This window comes from Astyanax mexicanus, chromosome 4 (genome assembly GCF_023375975.1).
Source record: "Astyanax mexicanus isolate ESR-SI-001 chromosome 4, AstMex3_surface, whole genome shotgun sequence".
Classification (NCBI taxonomy): Eukaryota; Metazoa; Chordata; class Actinopteri; order Characiformes; family Acestrorhamphidae; genus Astyanax; species Astyanax mexicanus.
Window position 1 is genome coordinate 21,260,976 of NC_064411.1, and position 25,291 is coordinate 21,286,266.

At 37.5% G+C, this 25,291-nt stretch overlaps 2 protein-coding genes across 8 annotated transcripts in view; one reads left to right on the top strand and one right to left on the bottom strand.

Annotated features, from left to right (window-relative positions):
- LOC111196344 (zinc finger protein 658B-like) overlaps nt 1-25,291 on the bottom strand; it is a 298,411-nt gene that overhangs the window by 178,008 nt on the left and 95,112 nt on the right. The gene's annotated exons all lie outside the window — the stretch shown is intronic.
- Nucleotides 701-23,554, top strand: LOC111190366 (uncharacterized). 6 transcript variants are annotated; one of them, XM_049477793.1, is made up of 14 exons: nt 701-816; nt 4,422-4,536; nt 5,474-5,636; nt 7,122-7,164; nt 7,542-7,612; nt 8,287-8,329; nt 10,991-11,098; nt 11,340-11,389; nt 13,483-15,388; nt 15,631-15,714; nt 17,411-17,458; nt 21,910-22,187; nt 22,608-22,697; nt 22,758-23,554. In XM_049477793.1, exon 9 carries the CDS (start codon nt 13,669-13,671, stop codon nt 14,758-14,760), a length of 1,092 nt encoding a protein of 363 aa, XP_049333750.1. In that variant the 5' UTR covers nt 701-816; nt 4,422-4,536; nt 5,474-5,636; nt 7,122-7,164; nt 7,542-7,612; nt 8,287-8,329; nt 10,991-11,098; nt 11,340-11,389; nt 13,483-13,668; the 3' UTR covers nt 14,761-15,388; nt 15,631-15,714; nt 17,411-17,458; nt 21,910-22,187; nt 22,608-22,697; nt 22,758-23,554. The 6 variants fall into 6 exon arrangements, with proteins under 6 accessions (XP_049333750.1, XP_049333753.1, XP_049333751.1 ...); XM_049477796.1 differs by having other exon boundaries at nt 23,298-23,554; XM_049477794.1 differs by having other exon boundaries at nt 21,910-22,217; nt 22,668-23,554.

Genomic DNA, 25,291 nt, shown 5'->3' on the forward strand with positions numbered 1-25,291 from the left:
GAAAAATGCAGGAAAATGCAGACTAATGTTTACTTGCAGTTAAATATAAATAATATTAAATAAAAATATTTTTTCTAAATTAATTTCCACACAAAGTAAACAGGTTGAAGAGAAAGAGGGATGGTGCTGCTTCAGTTTGGTGGACCAAAAAAATAAAAAAATAAAATAAATCCCCCTTCCCAGTATGCTCTAAATCACTTAAATGCGATCAAATTCGTTACTGTGCATTTATATTGTATAAATAAAAATTTGTGCTATTTTAATTATTCAGCTATAAGTGATATAATATTAATTGAAACACCTGAGGTCCCAGCTTCCCAGTATGCTACAAATCGCTCACATGCAGTAACATTAGTTAGAGCTGCATTTATACTGTAAAAATAAATATTTGTGCTATTTTAATAATTCAGGAAAATAATATTTAAAGAAGTCAGGTCGCCCAGCATCACAGACAAGAGTCCAGATTGCGTGCCTTCACTTCTGAAGAGCGAAGAAGCTTGTACATGCTTGTAAATGGTAAGTAAATAGCTTTTACATGTTTTTTTTGTGCAGAGAAGAAACAATAAATGCATAATATTTGCTAGGTTTCTTGGTGTGCTTAATACATGGTCCTGTTGTGTAATGTTAAACTGATATCTTGTGATGCAAGGGTTGTCGGTGTGGTTGGTGGATTTCTTACAAACTGCAAAGCCAGGGGGGAGGGGCAATATAGCTAACTCTACTTATATACTGTAGACAGTAGATAGCTAACCTTACCTAGCTACATCTGCTTGATCGGCACCGAAAGCTACTGATAGAAATCAGACATACATTGAGGTAAGAAAAGATTGCAATACTTTTCTTGTATGACTGATAGAATAGATCCACTGAGGTAAATCTGTGACTAGGTGGCACCTCCTAGTGCTGAAATATATGTATGATTACAGTATCACTGCTGATGTAGCTAGATTAGTGAGACTAAAATAGCACTGCTATAGTAACTAGCTAAGATAACAATATATGTGTGACTAGAATAGCACTTCTGAAGTAGCTAGTTAACCTAGATTAGCTAAATGTGTGACTAGAATAGCACTTCTGAAGAAGCTAACGTTAGCTAACATAGATTAGCTAAATGTGTGACTAGAATAGCACTTCTGAAGAAGCTAACGTTAGCTAACATAGATTAGCTAAATGTGTGACTAGAATAGCACTTCTGAAGTAGCTAGCTAGTTAGCTAACCTAGATTAGCTAAATGTGTTACTAGAATAGCACTTCTGAAGTAGCTAGCTAGTTAGCTAACCTAGATTAGCTTAATGTGTGACTAGAATAGCACTTCTGAAGTAGCTAGCTAGTTAGCTAACCTAGATTAGCTAAATGTGTGACTAGAATAGCACTTCTGAAGTAGCTAGCTAGTTAGCTAACCTAGATTAGCTAAATGTGTGACTAGAATAGCACTTCTGAAGTAGCTAGCTAGTTAGCTAACCTAGATTGGCTAAATGTGTGACTAGAATAGCACTTCTGAAGTAGCTAGCTAGTTAGCTAACCTAGATTAGCTAAATGTGTGACTAGAATAGCACTTCTGAAGTAGCTAGCTAGTTAGCTAACCTAGATTAGCTAAATGTGTGACTAGAATAGCACTTCTGAAGTAGCTAGCTAGTTAGCTAACCTAGATTGGCTAAATGTGTGACTAGAATAGCACTTCTGAAGTAGCTAGCTAGTTAGCTAACCTAGATTGGCTAAATGTGTGACTAGAATAGCACTTCTGAAGTAGCTAGCTAGTTAGCTAACCTAGATTAGCTAAATGTGTGACTAGAATAGCACTTCTGAAGTAGCTAGCTAGTTAGCTAACCTAGATTAGCTAAATGTGTGACTAGAATAGCACTTCTGAAGTAGCTAGTTAGTAGCACATACCATTGAGACTACCATTAGACTAGGACTAACAGGACAAACGTACATGAATTAAGGACCGGTGTTCTGTCGAATTGTGCTACCTTGTCGAACTGTGCTGCCCTAATGTATATTCAAGTTTAAAAATACAACAGAAGCACTAATTTAAGGCATGTACGCAGTCAAAGTCCAGTAGATGTAAGTTATTAGATTTGGATTGCATAAATTATTGTATCATGGCAAAGTTATGGCAAATAGAGCTCAATACAAACTGCTTTTGTATTTATTTATGATAATAATTGTAATTGTTTGTTTCCATTTACACTTTTGTGCAGTGACCGGTCGTCCAGGTTGTTTAATGCACATAAACCCCCCCAATACAGATTAATTATAAATAAAAAACACAAGAAATAATTAAATTGTGTAGGTCAGTGCATGCGCAGTACCGTTGGGAAGCATGTATCGATGGGTAGCACAATTCGACAGAACACCGGGTTTAGTGTGTGTATATTAATCATGGTTTAAGAGGACATGGTTTACTGTACTTGATTATACAATGTATGAGTCAGTAAGGAATGTATTTGTGCTAATGTTCAGTTTGAATTTTTGTACTTATTAGGAGTTAATATATTTTAAACTAGGAGAAATAGTACTACTTCATAAGAAATGTACATGTATAAATGAACAACAATTCTGAAGTAGCTAGATTAGCTAAATGTGTGACTGGAACAGCACTGGCAAAGTAGCTAGCATGATGGGTCACTATGATATCACTGCTAAAGTAGCTAGATTAGCTAAATGTGTACCTAGAACAGCACTGGTATTGTAGCCAGCATGATGGGTCACTATAATATCAGGGTTGGTCTGTGTAAATTAAATTAATCATGGTTTATGAGGACTTCAATGGTTTATGGTTTACTGTACTTTATTATACACTGTATGAGTCAGGACGGAACGTATTTATGGCAATGGCCAGTTAAATTTGTGAGTTAATTAAGGTTTAATACGACATGCTATAATTTAGGACTAATAGTACACACTATAGATAACTGTACATATCAGGAATATCATCAGGTTTTAGGCTAGGACTAACAGGACAAATGTACATGTATTAAGGACCAGGTTTAGCATATATTAATTATGGTTTAAGAGGACATGGTTTAGGGTACTTTATAATACACTGTATGAGTCAGGAAGGAACGTATTTATGGTAATGGCCAGTTAAAATTGTGTGTTAAGGTTTAAGACGACATGCTATAATTTAGTACTAATGAACTGTGATGGGTGACTATTAGAGCACTACTGAACTAGATAGATTAGCTAAATGTGTGACTTGAACAGCACTGGTAAAATAGAAAGTGTGACAGTATAATAGCACTTCTGAAGTAGCTAGATTAGCTAAATGTGAGACCACAATAGCACAGTTTTGCTACTTGGCTTCCAGTGCTGTCCCTCTCAGACATTTACCCAATATAACTACTTAAGCAACGTTAACCATGTCACACATTTAGCCCAGGGCTCTACAATAACACCGTTCCACCATAGCGGGGACAGTAAAAACAGCACACGGAACAGGATTAAATCTCTCATTAAAGCAGGATGGAGAATTTCCATGTGTTAAAACCAGGAGAAAGGGAAAGCCATATAGATAAAAGGTCCAAACAACTGATGACAATATGGCAGTAGAAAAATACCACAGAAATGTTCAATGGCATTGCTATTTGTGTCAGTTTGTGTGTGTGTTAATCATGGTATAAGAGGACATTATTTAATGTACTTTATTATACTCTGTGTCAGTGTCACGCTCTAGTTCTGTTTCAAGTAGCCAATCTAGCTAAAATAGTGCTGTGCTGTCGTAGTCATGCATATAGCTAATCTAGTCTTCATCAGTGATATTATAGTGACCTAGCATGCTAGCTACTTTACCAATGCTGTCCAAGTCACACATTTACCTAATCTAGCTACTTCAGTAGTATTGTTAATTTATACAAGTAATTTTTATTGAGTGGTACTATTTGCCCTAGTTTAAAACAATCTTTTAACCCCTAATTAATACACAATTAAACTGAACATTACCACAAATACATTCATTTACTGACTAAACCTGATCTTTCGTATATGCACAGATAAATGTGCAACTAGGACAGCATTGCTAAAATAGCTAGATTAGCTAAATGTGTGGTTAATGTGTGATAAATTAAACTGGATATTTACATATATGCATTTCTTACTGACTGCAGTAAGTAAGGTAGCAGTGCTACCTTAATCACACATTTAGCCAATCTAGCTACTTCAGCAGTGCTACCTTAATCACACATTTAGCCAATCTAGCTACTTCAGCAGTGCTACCTTAATCACAAATTTAGCCAGTCTAGCCACTTTGGTAGCGCTATTCTAGTCACACATTTAGTTAATCAAGCTACTTTAGCAGGGTTACTCTTGTCACACACAAATTTAAATTCGGATACTCATTTTAATCTTGCACATTTTATAACAAATGTATTACTATCTTTCCATTACTATCTGTCCATCTGTGCCTTTGTGTATTCATTTAGGACTCTCACATGGAGTGGAAAAAACGTATCAGTCCACAAAAAGATGCAATTGCGCACATTCTGCAGGCAGTAGATAAGCCTGGCTTGGAAATAAAATTTATTGATTCTTTTAAAGGTAAGACATTTTCTTGATATTTGTTGTCTCATTAGTAACAGGTTACGAAGGACAATTGCATACATTTAGGATATAGGACACCTCAGTCCTTTGTACATCCTACTCCAATCTTCTTAATAACAGGATTCTAAAGTGTAACAAGTGTAACAAGAAGAACCCTTATCACGTTGGCAGGCAAGGACTTTATCAAGTGCACTACCTCAATAATGTGATTAGTGCCCCCAAGAGCAGAACAGTAGATGTCAGAGCGTATAAACTAAAATTTAAATTAACCCAGCATGGAATTCATAATCTTTAAAAATATGCTTGTTTGTTAAAATATTTTGGTAGCACTTTACTTTACAACTCGCTAATAAGAGGGTAATATGGTAATACTGAAGTAACAATTTGTATTTACCCATAAATAAAAAATCAGTTTCATGCTTGCTACTAAATAATATGAGTAATTGTTGAAGTAACAGGTATCAGATTGTACATCAGACATAGATGTATACAGAATAGTCACTGTTTCATTTCAGTTGCCAGATAATTTTGAGGAAATTATAATATTGTATGAGATGTAGTAATTGGGAAATAAGATGGGAGCAAATCCATTTAGGGGGCTTTCACACCTGCCTCTTTTGGTCCAGACTTTTAAACTTTTCAGTTTGGGTCCGAACCAAAGTTGCAGGTATGAAAGGGGTCGCAAACCACAGTCCAGACCAAAGGACTAGAGTTTGGTCCAACCAAGAGAAGTGGTCTCTGTCCGGAGCTACTAAACCATGGTCTGGTTCGCCTGCAGTGTGAAAGTACTTTAAACAAACCAAAGGAAAAAAAGATTGGTGTTGTACCAAAACAAACTATATAAACTATATATATATATATATATATATATATATATATATATAATGATGTTGTCCTTACATTGATTGCTTGTCCACTTTTCTACTTTGTACAGGACGAGGGATTTTTAGCTCCACCAATTTTCAGTGTGGTGAGTTTGTGCTGGAATACCGGGGTCAGCTACTATCACCCACAGAATACAGAAAGGCATTAGATGTGTACGATGAGGACCAGAGGATCTTCCTCTTTGAATTTTATTTTAATGGAAAGCTGTGTTGGTGAGTAGTAAGAAATGAATTAACTTAGGAACAGTGAAGTATAGTTCTAATATCTGAATACATAAACCAAGTAAGCTTAAATATCAAATGTGTATAGGCTCTTTTACATTATTTTGTTTTATTGTAATAAAAAATACATGCACTATTACCATCATCATGTAAATTGGTTTACTTTCCCATGCGTAACAGAAATAAATCCATTTCCAAATCTGTCTGAGCTGATGTTTAAAACTTAAGGTTGCATCAGACAGATATTTTGATGAGTTCAGATCAGTTTTTTTTTTATTGATGACATTATGATGAATGTTCTGTGATTAACCATAAGTTAAAATGCTAGCACTGCATTTAAACTACATTAATGTACTGTTGTCTGAACTGTGCCCACAAGTACTCCTAAGTCAAATCTAGTAAAAAAAAAAAAAACAATATGGCATGACAATGAAAATATATTTTTCTCGACAGCATTGATGGCTCAAAAGAAGGCAGTTCGCTGGGGAGGCTTGTGAATGACAGTCATGTATACCCAAACTGCAAAATGAAGAAAATCATTCACAATGGCAAGCCCCATCTATGCCTCTTCGCAATCCAAAATATAAAGCCAGGAGATGAGATTACTTACAATTATGGAGATCAGGATTGGCCCTGGAGATAATGACCTCAAAAGACACTTATTTCATAGGAGTATCAATTCTTTTTCACTTAAAAGGGTTATCTACATGCTTTAACTATATGGTTTCTATTTCAAGAATAGCTTTTTAATAATATGTACATTTGAAGCTTTATGTTGTAAATGTCATTCTATATTCAATCATTGATTTTTTTTTTTTTTTTTTTTTACGTTCAGGATCCAAAAATTTAACACATCCAATTAAGACACCTATTAAAATCATCCTGATAAACACGTGGGATGTCATTGAACATCTAGTAAAATATAGGAAACACCTTGCAGCACCTTAACAACTACTTAGGAGGGTATAGCCATCCCCCTGTAACAACTTAAGAAAAGGTTTGTTTAACAAAACCTTTGCATCCACCTTGCAACTTTAAGCAACCACACAGTATTTGATGACAAACTTCTAAGTAGCTTTTTAAAAAACAATTGGAAGACCATATCAGCCACTTAGAAATGCCTATGCAGCCACATATACCAGTAACTGCTTTACTAACCATCTGGAACACCTTAGTAACTGTCTTACTAACCACCAACAAACACATGAAAAGGAACTGGGCAGAAAAATCATTTTCAGGGCTGAATTTATGATTCAAAAGTTAAATAACAACACCATCAAACCAACAAACTAAGTTTATTTCACGCCTTTTGTACCTTGTGGCCAATGTAGGTATTTCTTAGGTCTTTGCTGTACATTACATTTTAGCAGAGAAAAAGAATAATATTTCTAAGAAAAAACAAAAAATAGGGTTTTTGCACTACATGCTGCGACCATAATAACGGAATAGTTTTTATTTTTCTGTTTGTAACTTTAGGATGGATGCGATGTTCTTACAGCTGGGACATGTGAGCCTCGTGGTGAGTTCATTTTTACTTTAACTTTCACACTGTTTGTCCTGCAGTGCCTAGAGGAGAATCACTGAAGAACAGAGGCTGATGCACTAGGTTACTATTGAAACGTAATGCAAATAATAGCAGGTGTCACCTTTTTATATATAAATTCCACCCAGCATAACATTTAGGCGCTCCAATAACTATCGACTGGGGCAACACACCACCTAGCGGCCTGGAGAGGAACTGCTGCCTACATGTATAATAGCATAGACTCAACTAATCGATTACTCTACTGATTGCCAATCATTTTAATAATCAGCGTTAATCGATTAGTGGTTGCAGCCCTAAACCAGTCCAAAAACCACTAAATATTTGCTGTTCTATCTTTGCTTCCTTCTTAGGTACTTCTACCAAACTCCTGCCCTGCACCAGTGCTGCCACGACTGTCACGCGGCCAAATTACTACAGTGAGGTAGGCCAGCATGTCAATTAACCCCATTAACATGGGTATCGCCTAGCAGCCAATTTCAAGGACCTATCAACTGCTTAGCAACGCCCTAGTAAGCACTTGGGGAGGCCGTAGCTTTCATTGTTCCTATGTGAGATACATTGAAAATCATCAGGCTGCACTTCATCTTACTGCCCTACCAACCCCCAACAATCCCCATTGGAACCCCATTGCACCCACTTAGCAACACCACAGCAACCACCTGGAACACTTAGTAAACCACAAAGCAACTACGTAGTAATACCCTAGCAACCACCTACGGTATCATATCAGCTTTACCACACCAATAATCTGGCAACAGAATAAAATGTCACAGCACCAATTTAGCAACCAATTAGCAAGACCATTGTAACTGCCAAGGAAGACCATATTAGCTACTCTAAACCATGGGATCCATCAAGCTATCACGTGGAATACAATATCAATCATGGAGCAAATACCGTTTTACTTTAGAAACGTCAGAGGAACAAAACTGCCTCACAGAGGTAAACATATAACACATAACCTGCTATGATAACGGTAACGTATAATAACAACAACAATAATAACAATAATAATAATAATAATAATAATAATAATAATAATAAAGGAATGATTAATGTTTTATCTGTTGATGTTTTTTCTGTTTGTAACTTTAGGATGGATGCGATGTTCTTACAGCTGGGACATGTGAGCCTCGTGGTGAGTTCATTTTTACTTTAACTTTCACACTGTTTGTCCTGCAGTGCCTAGAGGAGAACTGAACTGAAGAACAGAGGCTGATGCACTAGGTTACTATTGAAACGTAATGCAAATAATAGCAGGTGTCACCTTTTTATATATAAATTCCATGCTGTTTGTTGTCAGAGGAATTATTATTATTTTTTTATATATATATATAAAACACTCTTGTCGTGAATACATTAATCAAAGAGTGTCCCGTGCACCTTCAGTGCTCAGCGGTAGCATCCTCGCTTCGCAATTTAGGGTTTGAAATATATTTCCATCAGCCAAATAAAATTAGAAATGAATGATATAATTTCCTCAATATCAGGCAGCACAGTTACACAGGATAAAACCTTGTTTTTTATGTATTTTTATGAGTTGATGATAAATAGATGAGGTAAATATTTGTTGACCTGTATGTATAATTTACAGGTCAGTCAAAAAATATAAAATATCTGTCATGGTCAGAACAGAATAGCAGACAAGCGCAGATACTGATAAAAACAAAGTATGTTTATTATAGAAATAAACAGATGTAATCAGGGTCGATACAGAAACAGGGGTGATCACCAGTAGACAGAGCAATGCAGACAAAACCATACCATAAACGAGAGACAGTCCAGAGTTCATACACAAGCAATCCAGTATCAGAGATAATCCAAGAGGCGGTGGTGAAAGTCCAGGTCATACACAAAGTATCCAATATCAAAGGCAGAGGCAAAAATCGGCGTCGAGAAACAAAAAGCAAGGTCATACACAAAGTAAACTGAGACAAGAGATAAGTAACGCTTTGTACGAGGATAACCTACAATACGCGGCGATGAAGTCTGTTTGGCGTGCACCTTTATAGTGCCAGTAATCAGTATTCGGGGCTTCCTGGTGGAAGCAGGTGAGGTGTCACGTGATCAGGTGAGTGCGTGATGTCAGCGGGTGGTGCATTCTGGGTAGTGTAGTTGTTAACCTGAGAACCTCCGTTAGAGCTTGGTGTGGAAGGGACAGAGGAGCTAACAGCACCAGACGTGACAATATCTTATAAAATATAAGTGAAGAAACAAGTAACCATAAACAAGGAGCATCACATTAAGGTTCTAAAATAATTTACTTCATTCAATTATGACTTAAAGTCATAATGACCCATGCGTCACATTGTATCAAAACAACTTCCAAGTGAGGAGGAAATGCCTAATAATTGATTGGGATTTCATGCCTGAGGTGGGATAAGGTATTTTCTCAGGCTTAACTAATTAACTATCAGATGAAATGATCAAAAATACAAACTTTGACTGTTTTGTCTTAAACAAATATGTCCCAAAAGGCACCTGTGTAAGATAATTATCCATATATTCAGATTCTCTTTCTTATGACAATTAACTCAAAAATGTAGTGCAACCCCAATGAAGTAGAGATGTTGTGGAACACACAACTAATAACAGAATATGATGATTTGCATATCCTTTTCAACTCATATTTAATCGAATAAACTACAAAGACAAGATATTTAATGTTCAGAAACTTTTTTTATATATATATTTACAAATGGTTTAAAATAAGTTGGACAGGGGCAGCAAAAATAAAAACCTGTTTAGAACATTGCACAGGTAAATGGGTACATTAGAAACAGGTGAGCGTCATGATTGGGTATGAAGAGAGAATTCCTGAAAGGTTCAGTGGTTCACACGCAAGGATGTGGCAAGGTTCACTACTTTTGTGAACAACTGCGACAGCAAGTAGTCCAACAGAACTTTTCTCAACATGCAATTGCAATGAATTTAGGGATTTCATCATCTACACTGCATAATCTCATCAAAAGATTTAGAGAATTCTGTAACAGATGTTACCGCATGGGCTCAGGAACGTTTCAGAAAACCATCGGCAGTGAACATAGTTCGTCACTCCATCTACATTATCCATCTACATTATCCAAGTTAAAACTCATGCAGAGTGAAAGCCATATATCAACAACACCCAGAATAGTGCAGGTACTAGATTTTTCAATGGGAGATGTGTGGCACATTATGAAGCGCAAAATACGACAACAGAGACCCCAGACTGTTGAGCAGCTCAAGTTGTACATTAAGCAAGAATGGGAAAGAATTCCACCTACAAAGCTTCATCAGTTAGTGTCCTGAGTTCCCAAACGCTTATTGAATGTTGGTAAAAGGAAAGATGATATAACAGTTCTAAACATTATCCTGTCCCAACTTTTTTGGAACATGTTGCAGCATCAAATTCAAAATGAGTGAATATTTGCAAAAAAACAAAGTTTATCTGTTTGAACATTAAATTTCTTGTCTTTTTAGTGAATTCAATTGAATATGGATTGTAAAGGATTTGTAAATCATTGTTTATATTTGTTTTACACAACGTGCCAACTTCATTGGAATTGGGATTGTATTATATAAGGTCTTTGGGTTTCTTTTCATGACTATTGTGTCCATGCAAAAAAAAAAAAATCTTATAAATCAAATGTTTGAGAATTTGAGTATAATGCTCAATATTAGAATTTTCTAAACGTATAATATTATCTTATAAAGTATAATTGAGTCGAGTATAGAATTGTTTTTGCCTTGTATCTTAATTTAGCACATAGGCACCTGCTAAGCTAATCTTAATGTCATTTCTTTTAATATTTTTCAGATTGTAAAATACATTCAGTGGAAAAAGAGTTATTGTCCAGTTTGGAGAAATGTCAAATCTGCAAAGGACCGTTTTCCACTCTGAAGTGGCATGGTGTCAGATGTAAAGGTTATTATCAAGATTTTTCATTTTCTTTTTTTAGACGTTGCTACTTAACACACTAGAGAAACAAATCTCACTTTGGGACATGTTTTTAGCACATTATTTGTTAAATATTCTGTCCTATATTTTACAGTTCAGTTTCAGTAAGTACAATGTTGAATGCTGATGTAATTCATTAAGGTTGTGTTGTGTTTTGTTACTGTTATCTTTTTTTGTAGTTCAATATTGGATTTTTTTTTTTTTTCAGTTTGCTTCACTGTATGGCATGGAAGGTGCTTTGACAGACTAAAGACATGTGTAAGTAAACATTTTTACCAACTCATCTTAGGGAATTGGGGCCCTATCTTACACCCTGCTCACCAGTGTATTTAAAAATGCATAATATCAACAAGAAAAGAATACTTAATACAGAAATAAATTTTCAGTTTTACAGTCAGTCTCATTTATACTCTCAGTACTTGGGTGTTGCTCAATTGCCACAGCGGAATTCAGGGTATTTAAAGGGGAAAATAGCAAGGGCTATGTGCACATTCTAGAGGAGTATTAGCTAAAAAGAGAATCATTCAAGTTTAAGAATAAGTGCTTTTATAACATCAAATACATTGCCCCTATAGTGATGGAGCACCACATCATAATCCACTGGAGGGGCATTTTTTTTCAATAAAGAAGCATCTACCCAGGCACTGTTCTTTAACCCGTAGAACACTAGTGGGCATTCTTTTTTTTTTTTTTTTTTTTTTTTTACCTACAGGAGAGTAAACAAGTAAACACAGAATGCTATTTTTAAATGAAGGTGTTTATTATTAAGGGAGAAAAAAATCCAAACCTACATGGCCTTGTGTGAAAAAATTATTGTCCCCTTGTTAAAACATACCATCACTGTGAGTACACTGTCTCCAACCACACCCAGGCCTGATTATTGCCACACCTGTTCTCAATCAAGACATCACTTACATAGGACCTGCCTGATAAAGTGAAGTTCACCTAAAGATCCTTAAAAGCTACACATCATGCCGAGATCTAAAGAAATTCAGGAACAACTGAGAAAAAAGGTAATTGAGATCTATAAGTCTGGAAAGGGTTATAAAGCCATTTCCAAAGCTTTGGGTATCCAGCAAACCACAGAAGACATGGAACAGTGGTGAACCTTCCCATGAGTGGCCGGCCGCCCAAAATTACCGCAAGAGCGCAGCGCCGACTCATCCAAGAGGTCACAAAAGACCCCACAACAACATCCAAAGAACTGCAGGCCTCACTCGCCTCAGTTAAGGTCAGTGTTCATGCCTCCATCATCAGAAAGAGACTGGGCATGGCAGAGTTCCTAGATGAAAACCACTGCTGAGCAAAAAGCTGAGCAAAAAAAAAAAATTCCAGAACACATCTTGATGATCCACAAGACTTTTGGGGAAAACACTCTGTGGACTGACGAGACAAGTTTAACTTTTTGGAAGGTGTGTGTCCAGTACATCTGGTGTAAAAGAAACACTGCATTTCAGAAAAATAACCATATACCAACAGTAAAACATGGTGGTGGTAGTGTGATGGTCTGGGGCTGTTTTACTGCGTCAGGGCCTGGAAGACTTGCTGTGATAAATGGAACTATGAATTCTGTTGTCTACCAAAAGATCCTGAAGGAGAATGTCTGACCATCTGTTCGTGACCTCAAGCTGAAATGAACTTGGGTTCTGCAGCAGGACAATGATCCAAAACACACCAGCAAGTCCACCTCTGAATGGCTGAAGAAAAACGAAATGAAGACTTTGGAGTGGCCTAGTCAAAGTCCTGACCTGAATCCGATTGAGATGCTGTGGCATGACCTCAAAAAGGGCGTTCATACTCGAAAACCCGCCAATGTGGCTGAATTACAACAATTCTGCAAAGATGAGTGGAGCCAAAATTCCTCCACAACGCTGTAAAAGACTCACTGCAAGTTATTGCAAACGCTTGGTTGCAGTTGTTGCTGCTAAGGGTGGCCCAACCAGTTATAAGGTTTAGGGGGCAAACACTTTTTCACACAGGTTTGTTTTTTTTCTCTTGCTTAATAAACACCTTCATTTACAAATTGCAATTTGTGTTTACTTGTGTTATCTTCGACTACTATTAATATTGGTTTGATGTTCCGAAATAGAAAAAACAGAAAATGAGGAAAGGGGAAACATTTTTTCACATCACGGTATAGTACTCAAACAGTCAGTCTCTACAGCATAACCTTAGCATTATTCCTCATGCACAACTGTTCAAACAGATTAATAGACACTGTATTTTTAACATCTGAATAATTATTTATGATTTCTGATTTTCATGAGCTAAAAAGCATAAGAAAAGTTTGAAATGTCACGTTGCATGTCATGAATTTAAAGTAAACTAGTGATCCTTGTTCTTTTATTTAGAATGCTTCTGAAGACAGTGGGGAGAGTGAAAGTGAAAAATCATCTGGTGAAGAATATGTTCCAAATTCTGAGAGTGACACAGAGTCTGTAACATCAAGTCCAAATGAAGCAAGTGCAGTGACAGCCAAAGCAAGCACTGAATGCTCTGCAACACAAAACTGTAATGCCTTGCACTATACTACAGTAATGGGCAATGAGCCTTCCAACGACAAAAAACAATCTTCCAGTTGTCCAGCAAAATCAGCCACATTAGCAAAACCAGAACGCAATTATTGCTTTGTTTGTGGTGAGGCACAAACAAAAATAGCGAGGCATTTTAAAATGCATATAAAAGAAGATGTGGAAATAGCAAGAGCTCTAAGCCTTCCCACAAACTCAAAAGAGAGGAAACATCTGCTGGAGGCTTTAAGGAACAAAGGCAACTTTTCTCATAATAATGATGTCCTAAGAAAAGGAGAAGGTAGTCTGAAAGTAAAGAGGCGGGCATTTCATTGTGCTGACTCCAAAAAGTATGAGTACTGCGTGCACTGCAAGGGTATGTTTTTACGTCAGGAGCTTTGGAGGCATATGCGGAGATGTAGGTCTAAACCAGCAACTTCACCATCTACTTCACCTTCTGTAGGGCGGAAAAGAGTCCTGACAATTGCAACAACTGCAACATCAATTCTGTCAGGAACAACAAGTGCTGAGCTCCTGAAATTGATGAGTAACATGATTGATGATAATATTGCACAGAACGTGAGAAATGATCCTGGCCTCTTGCAGTTCGCACAGTCTCTTTTTAATAGGCACGGACATGACAAGACAAAACATGAATATATTCGTCAGAAGCTTCGGGAACTTGGACGATTTTTAGCAACTCTACGCAAAAAAAATCCATCTGCGACAATGGAAGATGCCATGAAGCCTGAAAATTTCATCGATGTCACTGAAGCAGTGAGGGAGACAGCAGGCTTCGACCAAGCAGAAAACACTTTCAGAACTCCAAGCTTGGCATTAAAAATTGGTCACTCTCTCCTGAAAATCAGTGAACTATTCCAGTGTCAAGCCCTAATTTCTGGGGATGCAGAGCTAGGCAAATGTGCAGATGCATTCCAAAAGCTGTACAAGACAAAATGGGCAGAATGCATCTCGCACTCTGCACTGGGGACCCTCAGTAGTTTAAAGTACAATAAACCAAACAAGCTCCCACTCACACAGGACATAAAAAAACCTGAACACCCATCTCCAGCACATTTCACAGTCTGCTTACATGGCACTAAGCAACGAGGCATCTGAGCTGAATTATTCCAAGCTTTCCAAATCCACATTAACTGAAGTCATCCTTTTCAACTGAAGACGTGTTGGGGAGGTGTCAAAGATGCCTTTGAAAAATTTTCTTGAAAGAGATGACACATATGCACACGAAGAGCTGGGGCTTTCCATGTATGAAAAAAAACTCTGCAAGCACTTCACAAGAGTTGAAGTAAGAGGTAAACGAGGGCGAAAAGTTGCTGTCCTTCTCACTCCAGAGATGATGAGAAACATTGACCTCCTCATCCGTAATCGCAAGCAATGCCATGTGCCACAGGACAATGGGTATCTATTTGCAATTCCAAAATGCCTAAGTTATTTCAGAGGACATGACTTAAAACGTTTACAGAAGAATGTGGAGCGAAACAGCCAGAATATCTGCGATCAACACAACTACGAAAACAAGTGGCCACTACATCACAGATTTTAAATCTAAAAAATCATGAAATCAACCAGCTGGCAGACTTCCTGGGCCATGACATTGCACTGCATAGAGAATATTACAGGCTACCTGATTCCACAATTCAAGTGGCCAATATTTCGAAGATTCTCTTGGCTCTAGAGAAGGGGAAGTTGCCAGAACTGAGAGGAAAATCCCTCGATGAAATTGCAGGTAATTAATTGTATAAATGAGATGATATAACACCATTTATAATGTGGTTATTATTTGTACATATTATGCTGAACTATGACTTCTAATCATGTAACTATATGAGCCAATAGAAATTCTAGAAATTAAAGAGAATACCCTACAGATCTCATACAGGACACATGTTGGCATCATAACAGTACATGTACACGTGTAATGTAATTTTAGAGATTTGTGACTGTCTTTTTTTTTTATGTATGTATTAGAAACGGAGGAAGATGAAAATGACAGTGATGACATTGAAGACACCGTTCCAGAGACTCACCTGGAGGACACTGCTGAAAGTAATGGTAAGGCTACTTATTGATGTTAATACGATTATTCTAGTATGTGTGAACACCATGTGTGCTGTTTTTTGTGAAAAAAAATGCTCCAGTTTTTCTGTATAACCCTGCTTTAGTGCCTGTTTTAGTGCTCTCCGAAAAAACGATCGGATTTTGTCTCACGAATACATGCAAACATGTCTCCTCTGATTGGCGCAGCACTGCCAGCACTGCTTTCGCTTCTACAGACAAATTTGCAGCTCTAAAACTAAATAAAGCTCTAACACAGCTCTAAACGCACACGTTTTCAGAGATACAGTAGTAAAAGATATAACACTGAGTGCTAGATAAAGGTAACGCTTAAACTCTCGCTCAGCGGTGCTCCAAACCGCAATAGTCGGCGGTGCTCCGAGCTGCGAAAGTCAGCCTTGGACCATCGCCAACTCCCTGTTCGGAGCACCGCAGAACCATTTCTTTCAGCTAAACTCTTACCTCAGACTTGGTGATTGGGGGCTTGGCCAGTTTCACCACGCTGAAGCTCCAGAGTCGCTCTGTGTCCTAAAATACAACGCGAGCGGCACCCGCTCTGACCGGTGTTGTGTCGAGTTGTTACCCTGTCAGAAGGACCCCTTTAAGAAGACACGGTTTTCTGTACCAAACATTTCCTTGTACTGTGTAAGGTAATAAAATGTAAATAGGTCTAGTAATCATGATTATAGAGGACATTGTTTAATTTAAGATGCCTGAAGACAGTCAGTGGAAAATGACACCATCAATTTATTCTAAATATGCAGTCTGATTCAGGACAAATAAGCCTATAATAAACAGAGCAATGTAAAAGAAATTATACTGTTTTCAGCAAATAGCAACACATTGTACACCAGGAACATTTGAGTACTTTCATATAGTTCTGCCATTAATATCCAATGTCTAAACTAAAATTATTGCTACTGGGAAATACAAGATACATGACATTTATTGTGAGATAATTTAGGACACAAACTTATAATATATGGGGCAATAAAACAAACTATAGCAAGTTTTATGTAATCTAAATCATTAAAAAATGGAGCATTATCACCTAAAACAGTTCTTTCAGCTGTTGGCACCACGTTTTACACTAGGCTAATACACCAAATCTGTGGAATTCTGATATTTTTACTAATGTCTGTACTAAAACAATTACTGCTGGGACATGTAGCATTCGGTTGGAATGATTCTAATGTGATATGAATCAGGATACATAGATCTATTATAAATGGGGCATTAGGACAAAGTATGCTTCATTCAGCCTTTGGCACCACGTTTTACACTAGGCTAATACACAAAATCAGTTGAATTCTCAACATTTTTTGACAGACTGGTGAACCATACATTTACCTCTTAGAGACTCTGCTTCTCTAAAATGATATTTTTATTCCCAATCGTGATTTAGTTGCAAACTAACTAATTAGTTCTGTTAGTAACACCAGCTTTTTTAAAGATGTGTTACACCATCAAGATTTAAATGAGTTAATTAAATGGTAAAATGTCTGTTTTAAATCTTTCTTTCCCCCCCCTGATCATTATTTTAAATAAGTTCCGCCTAAGAATCATGTGCTTCTGGACTAAATGAAATTGCACTGATTGCACCAACATTTAGGTTTTATCTAGTCCGTTTTTGAAATTTTTTCCCCCTATGCGTGTGCTAAGTCTGCTAAATCTTATGTAACATTTCTCTTAGGTGGAAACATTGGTGCAGGCAGCAGTGTGGCTTCTTCTGGAAATACTGGTATGATTTTCCTTTATTTCTATTGCAAATAAATGATATATAGAATACAAAAATTTACATATTTACATATTGTCATTCCATCTGAGTACAAGTACACAGTGGAGCAAAATTACAGTGAAATATGGAACAGTCTGTACAATACAGACATACATAAACATACAGTACAAACATACAAAATCATTAAGCGATGAAAAAAAAGTATGTAAGTTTACCCGCTGACAAAGATATAAACTGTCTATAATTTTAAGGGCAGTTTTATTTTATATATTACAGTGGCTTTCAAAAGTATTTGGCCCTCTTGAACTTTTCAAACTTTGACCACATTTCAGGCTTCATACATAAAGATATGAAATTGTATTTATTTTTGTGAATAATTAAGAAGTGTGACACAATCGTGAAGTTAAACAAAATTTATTGGATATTTTAAACTTTTTTTTTTAAATAAAAAACTGAATAGTGGGGTGTGCAATATTATTCAGCCCCTTTGCTGTCAGTGCAGCAAACTCACTCCAGAAGTTCAGTGAGGATCTCTGAAGGATTCAGTGTTGACCTAAATGACTGATGATGATAAATAGAATCCACCTGTGTGTAATCAGGTCTCCGTGTAAATGCCTCAGTGTTCTGTTTAAAGTGCAGAGAGCATCGTGAAGACCAAGGAACACATCAGGCAGGTCCGAGATACTGTTCTGGAGAAGTTTAAAGCTGGATTTGGATACAAAAAGATTCCCCAACCTTTAAACATCTCAAGGAGCACTGTGCAAGCGATCATATTGAAATGGAAGGAGTATCACTGCAAATCTTCCAAGACCCGGCCGTCCCTCTAAACTTTCAGCTCAAACAAGAAGACTTAGAGGTGCAGCCAAGAGGCCCATGATCACTCTGGATGAACTGCAGAGATCTACAGCTGAGGTGGGAGACTCTGTCTATAGGACAACAATCAGTGGTACACTGCACAAATCTGGCCTTTATGGAAGAGTGGCAAGAAGAAAACCACTGTTGAAAGAAAGACATAGGAAGTGCCGTTTGTGCAGCAAATATGTGGAAGAAGGTTCTGTGTTCAGATGAGACCAAAGTTGAAAGTGCTATGTGTGACAGAAAAGTAACACTGCTCATCTCCCTGAACACACCATCCCCAAAGTGAAACATGGTGGTGGCAGCATCATGGTTTGGGTTTGCTTTTCCTTCAGCAGGGACCGGTAAGATGGTTTGGGCAGTCCTGGCGGAAAACCTGTTGGAGTCTGTAAAAGACCTGAGACTGGGACGGAGATTTATCTTCCATCAAGACAATGATCCAAAACATAAAGCAAAATCTAATTTGGAATGGTTAAAAAATAATCGTATACTGGTGTTGGAATGGCCTTTGTAGCGCCACCTTTTGCTGTGATTACAGCTGCAAGTCACTTGGGGTAGGTCTCTATCCGTTTTGCACATCGAAAGAGAAATTTTTGCACATTCTTCCTTACAAAACAGCTGGAGCTCAGTGAGGTTGGATGGAGAGCGTTTCTGAACAGCAGTTTTCAGCTCTCGATTGAATTCGGGTCTAGACTTTGACTTGGCCTATTAACGCAGGGGGGCTGAATAATTTTGCATGCCCAATTTTTCAGGTTTTTATTTCTAAAAAAAAAAAAAAGTTTTAAAAATCCAATAAATGTTGATTCTTCCCCCCCCCCAAAAAAGACAATTTCATATATTTATGTTTGAAGCCTGAAATGTGGCAAAAGGTTAAAAAGTTCAAGGGGGCTGAATACTTTTGCTAGGCACTTGTATATACATTTACAGAGAGAAAAATATTTGATCCCCTGTCAAACATTAAAGAGTTCTGGCTCCTACAGGCCAGTTAGATGCTCCTAATCAACTCGTTACCTGCATTAAAGACATCTGTCTTAAATTGCCACCTGTATAAAAGACTCCTGTCCACAGACCCAATTAATCAGTCAGACTCTAACCTCTACAACATTGGGCAAGACAAAAGAGCTTTCTAAGGATGTCAGGGACGAGATCATAGACCTGCACAAGGCTGGAATGCTACAGAACCACAAGAAAGACACTGGGTGAAAAGGAGAAAACTGTTGGTGCAATATAAAAAAATGGAAGAAATACAAATTGACTGTCAATCAACATCAATCTGGGGCTCCATGCTAAATCTCATCCCGTGGGGTATCCTTGATCATGAAGAAGGTGAGAGATCAGCCTTAAACTACACGGGGAACTTGTTAATGATCTTCAAGATCTCCAAGAAAAACATTGGTAACATATTAAGGTCATGGAGTGGCCTAACTTATGCGGGAGCTGAAGGTCCAAGTTGCCAAGCAACAGCTTCAAAATCATAATGATTTCGAGATGATCTGCGAAGAGGAGTGGACCAAATTCTTCCTGACATGTGCGCAAACCTCATCAACTACAAAAAACGTCTGACTGCTGTGCTTGCCAAAAAGTTTCAAGTCTTGTTTGCTAGAGGGATCAATTACTTATTTCTAGCTGCAAAATGCATATTAATTGATGTATTTTATATGATGTGATTTTCTGGATTTTATGTTGGGTATTCTATCTCACTGTTCAAATTAACCTACCTGTAAGGTCCTGGCCCTGTTCCCTGTCTGTCCTCGTGCCTGTGTTGTCCCACGTGACCCGTGCCCCTGTGTTCTGCCTGTGTTTTTCCACTCACCTGTGTTCTTTGGTACTCCGCCCCTTCGTCCCAGGTGTTTCATGTTTCCTGTGTGTGTGCACCGCTATTTAAGGTCCGTGTTCCATTTCCCCGGTGTCGATCCTTGTACGTTTTTACGTCTGTTAGTGGTCCATGTGTTCCCCCGTTTCCTCAGCCTTGTTTTCAGTTTATTCCATGTTTATTTTGTATTTGTTGTCTGTTTTGTAATAAATCCCCTTTTGTTTGCAATTGCGTCCGCCTCCTCGTCCTCCCCGCACCCCCGCACCGTGACACTACCCTTAAAATTATAGACTGTTCATGTCTTTGTCAGTGGTCAAACTTACAAAATCAGCAATCGAAAATATTGTGAATATTTTTATCTTAATTACGTTTATTCAATTAATACATTTTGGCCCTATATTATTAAATAGTTATTGAGAAATTTATAAACACAATTGCACAGAGATAATAACTTTGACACGCAGATCATACGTCACAGTATATCTTGATTTGGTTTATATAAAACACAGACAGTCCTCATGCTATGGAGGACCAAAAATGACAAATAAATGCACATATAAATGTAGAAATAAATAAATATATAAATAAATAAATGTTGAAATAAATAAATAAATATATATATGAATAAATAAATAAATACACGCATAAATAATTTTATAGGTAAATAAATACATTTCTTATTAATTATGTATTTATTTATTCATTTATATGTGCATTTATTTATTCATTCATTTATTCATTTATTTATTTATTTCTACATTTATTTATTCATCTATTTAATTCCACATTTCTTTCTTTATTTATTTATTTCTACATTTATTTATTTATTTCCACATTTCTTCATTTATTTATTTCTGCATTTGTATGGTAATTAGGTAGGCGGTCCTATCCTCGCTCTATAGCAGGATTGGTTGTTTGCTCGCTCGCCGGTGTTACGGTGAATTCAGTCCCCCTGTTCGCAGCGCAGCTGTTTCTTCGTGTCGGCGACTTTTTACTTCTGTTGTAAAATAGTGTTCATGTAATTTCATACTTTAAAGTGTAAAAAATAGTCAGAATATGTTTAAATACTCATTAAAAACAAGATTTCGCTCCCTGCAATAGACTGAGTTTAGGTGATCTAGTGGATTTAGCCGTACCGTTTATATAAAGTTACTTTATTCTGTTCAGACTCCAGTAAGTGTAGTTTGTGATTCTCTAGTCTCACCACACTCACTAAACTGGGTAAATAAAAAACAGAAATAAATGAAAAAAATGTGGAAATAAATAAATAAATGTAGCAATATATAAATAAATAAATGTTGAAAAAAATAAATTATGAATTATTCTCGTAATATTACAACTTTATTCTTGTAAAATTAAGACTTTATTCTCGTAATATTACGACTTTATTCTCGAAGTGAACTGTTTTTTTTTTGTTTTTTTTTAAGAGTGGCCCTAAAACGCCGTCATACTTTACTGCAAATTGTTAATGTTAATCTTTTCTGCATTGGGTTGAACATTTTATGGCTTAGTTTTCTCTTTTATGCTCTTATATGCTGTTTTGTTTTTTTTTTCCCTGTATGTGTCCATTTGAAATCTGTTACTAGAAAATCTGTAAATTTCTTAGAACACTCTTTAGATGGAAACATTGACAAATGCTTCAGAGAAGCTAATTCTATATTTGAAAATATCAGTGATTTTATGAGTATATATTTTTTAAACATTTATTTTGCCTTATGTTGTATCCATTAACATATTTTCTTTGTGAAGTTTCATGAGATAACTAAGTTTGTTTTATTTCTAACAGCGCAAAGAGGAAGAAAGACGGCTTATGTGAAGCAACCATGGAGCAGTCTGGAAACTAAGGCTGTCATGAAGCACTTTGGGCAGCACATAAAGAAAGGAAAGTTAGCTGCCTTGACAGAGTGCGAAGCATGCAAAGAAGCAGAAAACCCCATTCTGGAGAAACGGACATTACAAAATATTAGAGACTTTGTGCGAAACAGGGGAATATCTCACAAGCGCCTTTTACTTTCAGTAGATAGATAAGTAAAGGTGTACTGCTGTATGAATCAGTTCTGTGAGGTGTACTGCTGTATGAATCAGTTCTGTAGGGTGTACTGCTGTATGAATCAGTTCTGAAGGGTGTACTGCTGTATGAATCAGTTATGTGAGGTGTACTGCTGTATGAATCAGTTCTGTAGGGTGTACTGCTGTATGAGTCAGTTATGTGAGGTGTACTGCTGTATGAATCAGTTCTGTAGGGTGTACTTCTGTATGAATCAGTTCTGTAGGGTGTACTGCTGTATGAATCAGTTCTGTGAGGGGTACTGCTGTATGAATCAGTTATGTGAGGTGTACTGCTGTATGAATCAGTTATGTGAGGTGTACTGCTGTATGAATCAGTTCTGAAGGGTGTACTGCTGTATGAATCAGTTATGTGAGGTGTACTGCTGTATGAATCAGTTCTGAAGGGTGTACTGCTGTATGAATCAGTTATGTGAGGTGTACTGCTGTATGAATCAGTTCTGAAGGGTGTACTGCTGTATGAATCAGTTCTGTGAGGTGTACTGCTGTATGAATCAGTTCTGTGAGGTGTACTGCTGTATGAATCAGTTCTGTGAGGGGTACTGCTGTATGAATCAGTTCTGTGAGGGGTACTGCTGTATGAATCAGTTCTGAAGGGTGTACTGCTGTATGAATCAGTTCTGTAGGGTGTACTGCTGTATGAATCAGTTCTGTAGGGTGTACTGCTGTATGAATCAGTTCTGTAGGGTGTACTGCTGTATGAATCAGTTCTGTGAGGGGTACTGCTGTATGAATCAGTTCTGTGAGGGGTACTGCTGTATGAATCAGTTCTGTGAGGGGTACTGCTGTATGAATCAGTTCTGTGAGGGGTACTGCTGTATGAATCAGTTCTGTGAGGGGTACTGCTGTATGAATCAGTTCTGTGAGGGGTACTGCTGTATGAATCAGTTCTGTGAGGGGTACTGCTGTATGAATCAGTTCTGTGAGGGGTACTGCTGTATGAATCAGTTCTGTGAGGGGTACTGCTGTATGAATCAGTTCTGTGAGGGGTACTGCTGTATGAATCAGTTCTGTGAGGGGTACTGCTGTATGAATCAGTTCTGTGAGGGGTACTGCTGTATGAATCAGTTCTGTGAGGGGTACTGCTGTATGAATCAGTTCTGTGAGGGGTACTGCTGTATGAACCATACACCAGTACGCCCTACAAAACAGTGGTTCATACACCAGTATGCCAAACAGAACAGTGGTTCATACACCAGTCCACCTCACCAAACAGTAGTTTATCCAGTACTATCCAGTACACCAGAGTTCGAAGCATGCAAAGAAGCAGAAAATCCCATTCTGGAGAAATGGACATTACAAAATATTAGAGAGTTTGTGCGAAATGGGAATATCTTAGAACTGCCTTTTAAGTGTGGGGGGGGGGGGGGGGGGGGTCTAGCACTGTAAACCATATAAACCACTGTTCTGTGAGGTGTATTTAACACTTCTGTGAGGTGTACTGGTGTATTAAAGGTCCCCTTCCGATAAAATCCAAGTTTTCTTGTTCTTTGTGGAATACAGTAGGTCTCTCAGAGTTGTATGTGTACAATTGCACATTAAACTGTTCTGCAGCCCACACTGTCGGCAGTAGCTAAGGAAAGAAACCCCTGAGAAAAACAATCTGTTTTGATGCACAGGGGCTGACTACGTAGATGGCCGTTCATAGCCCCGCCCTCCTTGGCTCGAGAAACACCCAGAGGTAGAGCTGAACTAGCAGCCCCAGAGCAGACACCGTATCTCAGCCAAAGAGCTACTGCTGTGTTTACATTAGCTAGTTAACGTTAGCTGTCTTGTGTAAGTTATTACAGGTTTAAATCTGATCTCTGGTGGATTATGCGTTTTACCGAGACCTTAAATATACACTAGGGAAGCAGGACATTACAAATGATGTAAGCATTACCATGAAAAAGTGCCTAAAATATCTAAAAGGGGGCCATAGGGCAAAATATTTTCTATTTCTATTTTACAAAGTAAAAATTATTTTAAATAAAAAAATAGTTCAGCAAATGTAATGTAAGATGCGAAGTTGATAAACAGTTAATTATTTGTAAAATAAAGCATGTTTAGTTGGAGCTGGTTGATTGGTTTGGTGTAGTTCAGTCACAGGAGGTACTGTGTTATTAGCGAGAGTCTGAGGGGAGGGGTTGTCCTGTGCTATGTGTTTTACACATCATAGATAAATGAGTCTTTAACAGCAAAATACCCTGAAGCTTCAGGTGAAGCAGCCACTGAATCTCTAACCTAAAGAACCGAGAAAAGCAGCATAAATCCAAACAAGGAAGATCCAGCAATGAGTACCTACCTATCACTAGGCTTCACATGTGATTAGACTGTCTGCCCGAGCCGAATTCCCACCGCTTTCAGGAAAACGGTCTATGACGCTTTTAATGATAATAATCACAATACAGCAAAGTAACAAAGCAAACTGTGATCTTTGTGATGTTGCACAGGTGATAAATGTAATGTAATTGTATGGTATTATAATTACGTAGCGCTGGTCTGTGGCCATGCTACACGCGAACTTCTCTGCAGCTCCGCACGTCATTCATATCGCTGCGCCACGCAACTTGCGGGTCAAGATAACAAACGTTTAGGGCAGAAATCAGAAAATATATATACACACATACATACATACATACATACATACATAGAGGAAACTGAAACACCTGTCATTTTAGTGTGGGATTTTAGGTTTCATGTCTAAATTGGAGCAGCCTGGTGGCCGATCTTCATTAATTGCACATTGCACCAGTAAGAGCAGAGTGTGAAGGTTCAGTTAGCAGGGTAAGAGCACAGTTTTACTATAAATATTGCAATGCACACAACATTATGGGTGACATACCAGAGTTCAAAAGAGGACAAATTGTTGGTCACAGATGCTCCAGCAAAACGTGCACCAAGACAGCAAGTCTTTGTGATGTATCAAGAGCCACGGTATCCAGGGTACCAGAACTGTCCGTCGGGAGCTCCACAGGGTCAATCTAAAACCAGGTGTTTCAGTTTCATTGTCCAACCCCTGTATGTATATATATATATATATATATATATATATATATATATATAGACGGCACAAGATCTTGAGAAATTTTAAAACAGCACAATGATTTCTTGTCAGGAGT

Bases quoted from the DNA above. Each gene is read 5' to 3' on its own strand.
- LOC111190366 (XM_049477794.1), top strand. From the start codon at position 13,669: ATGGGCAATGAGCCTTCCAACGACAAAAAACAATCTTCCAGTTGTCCA.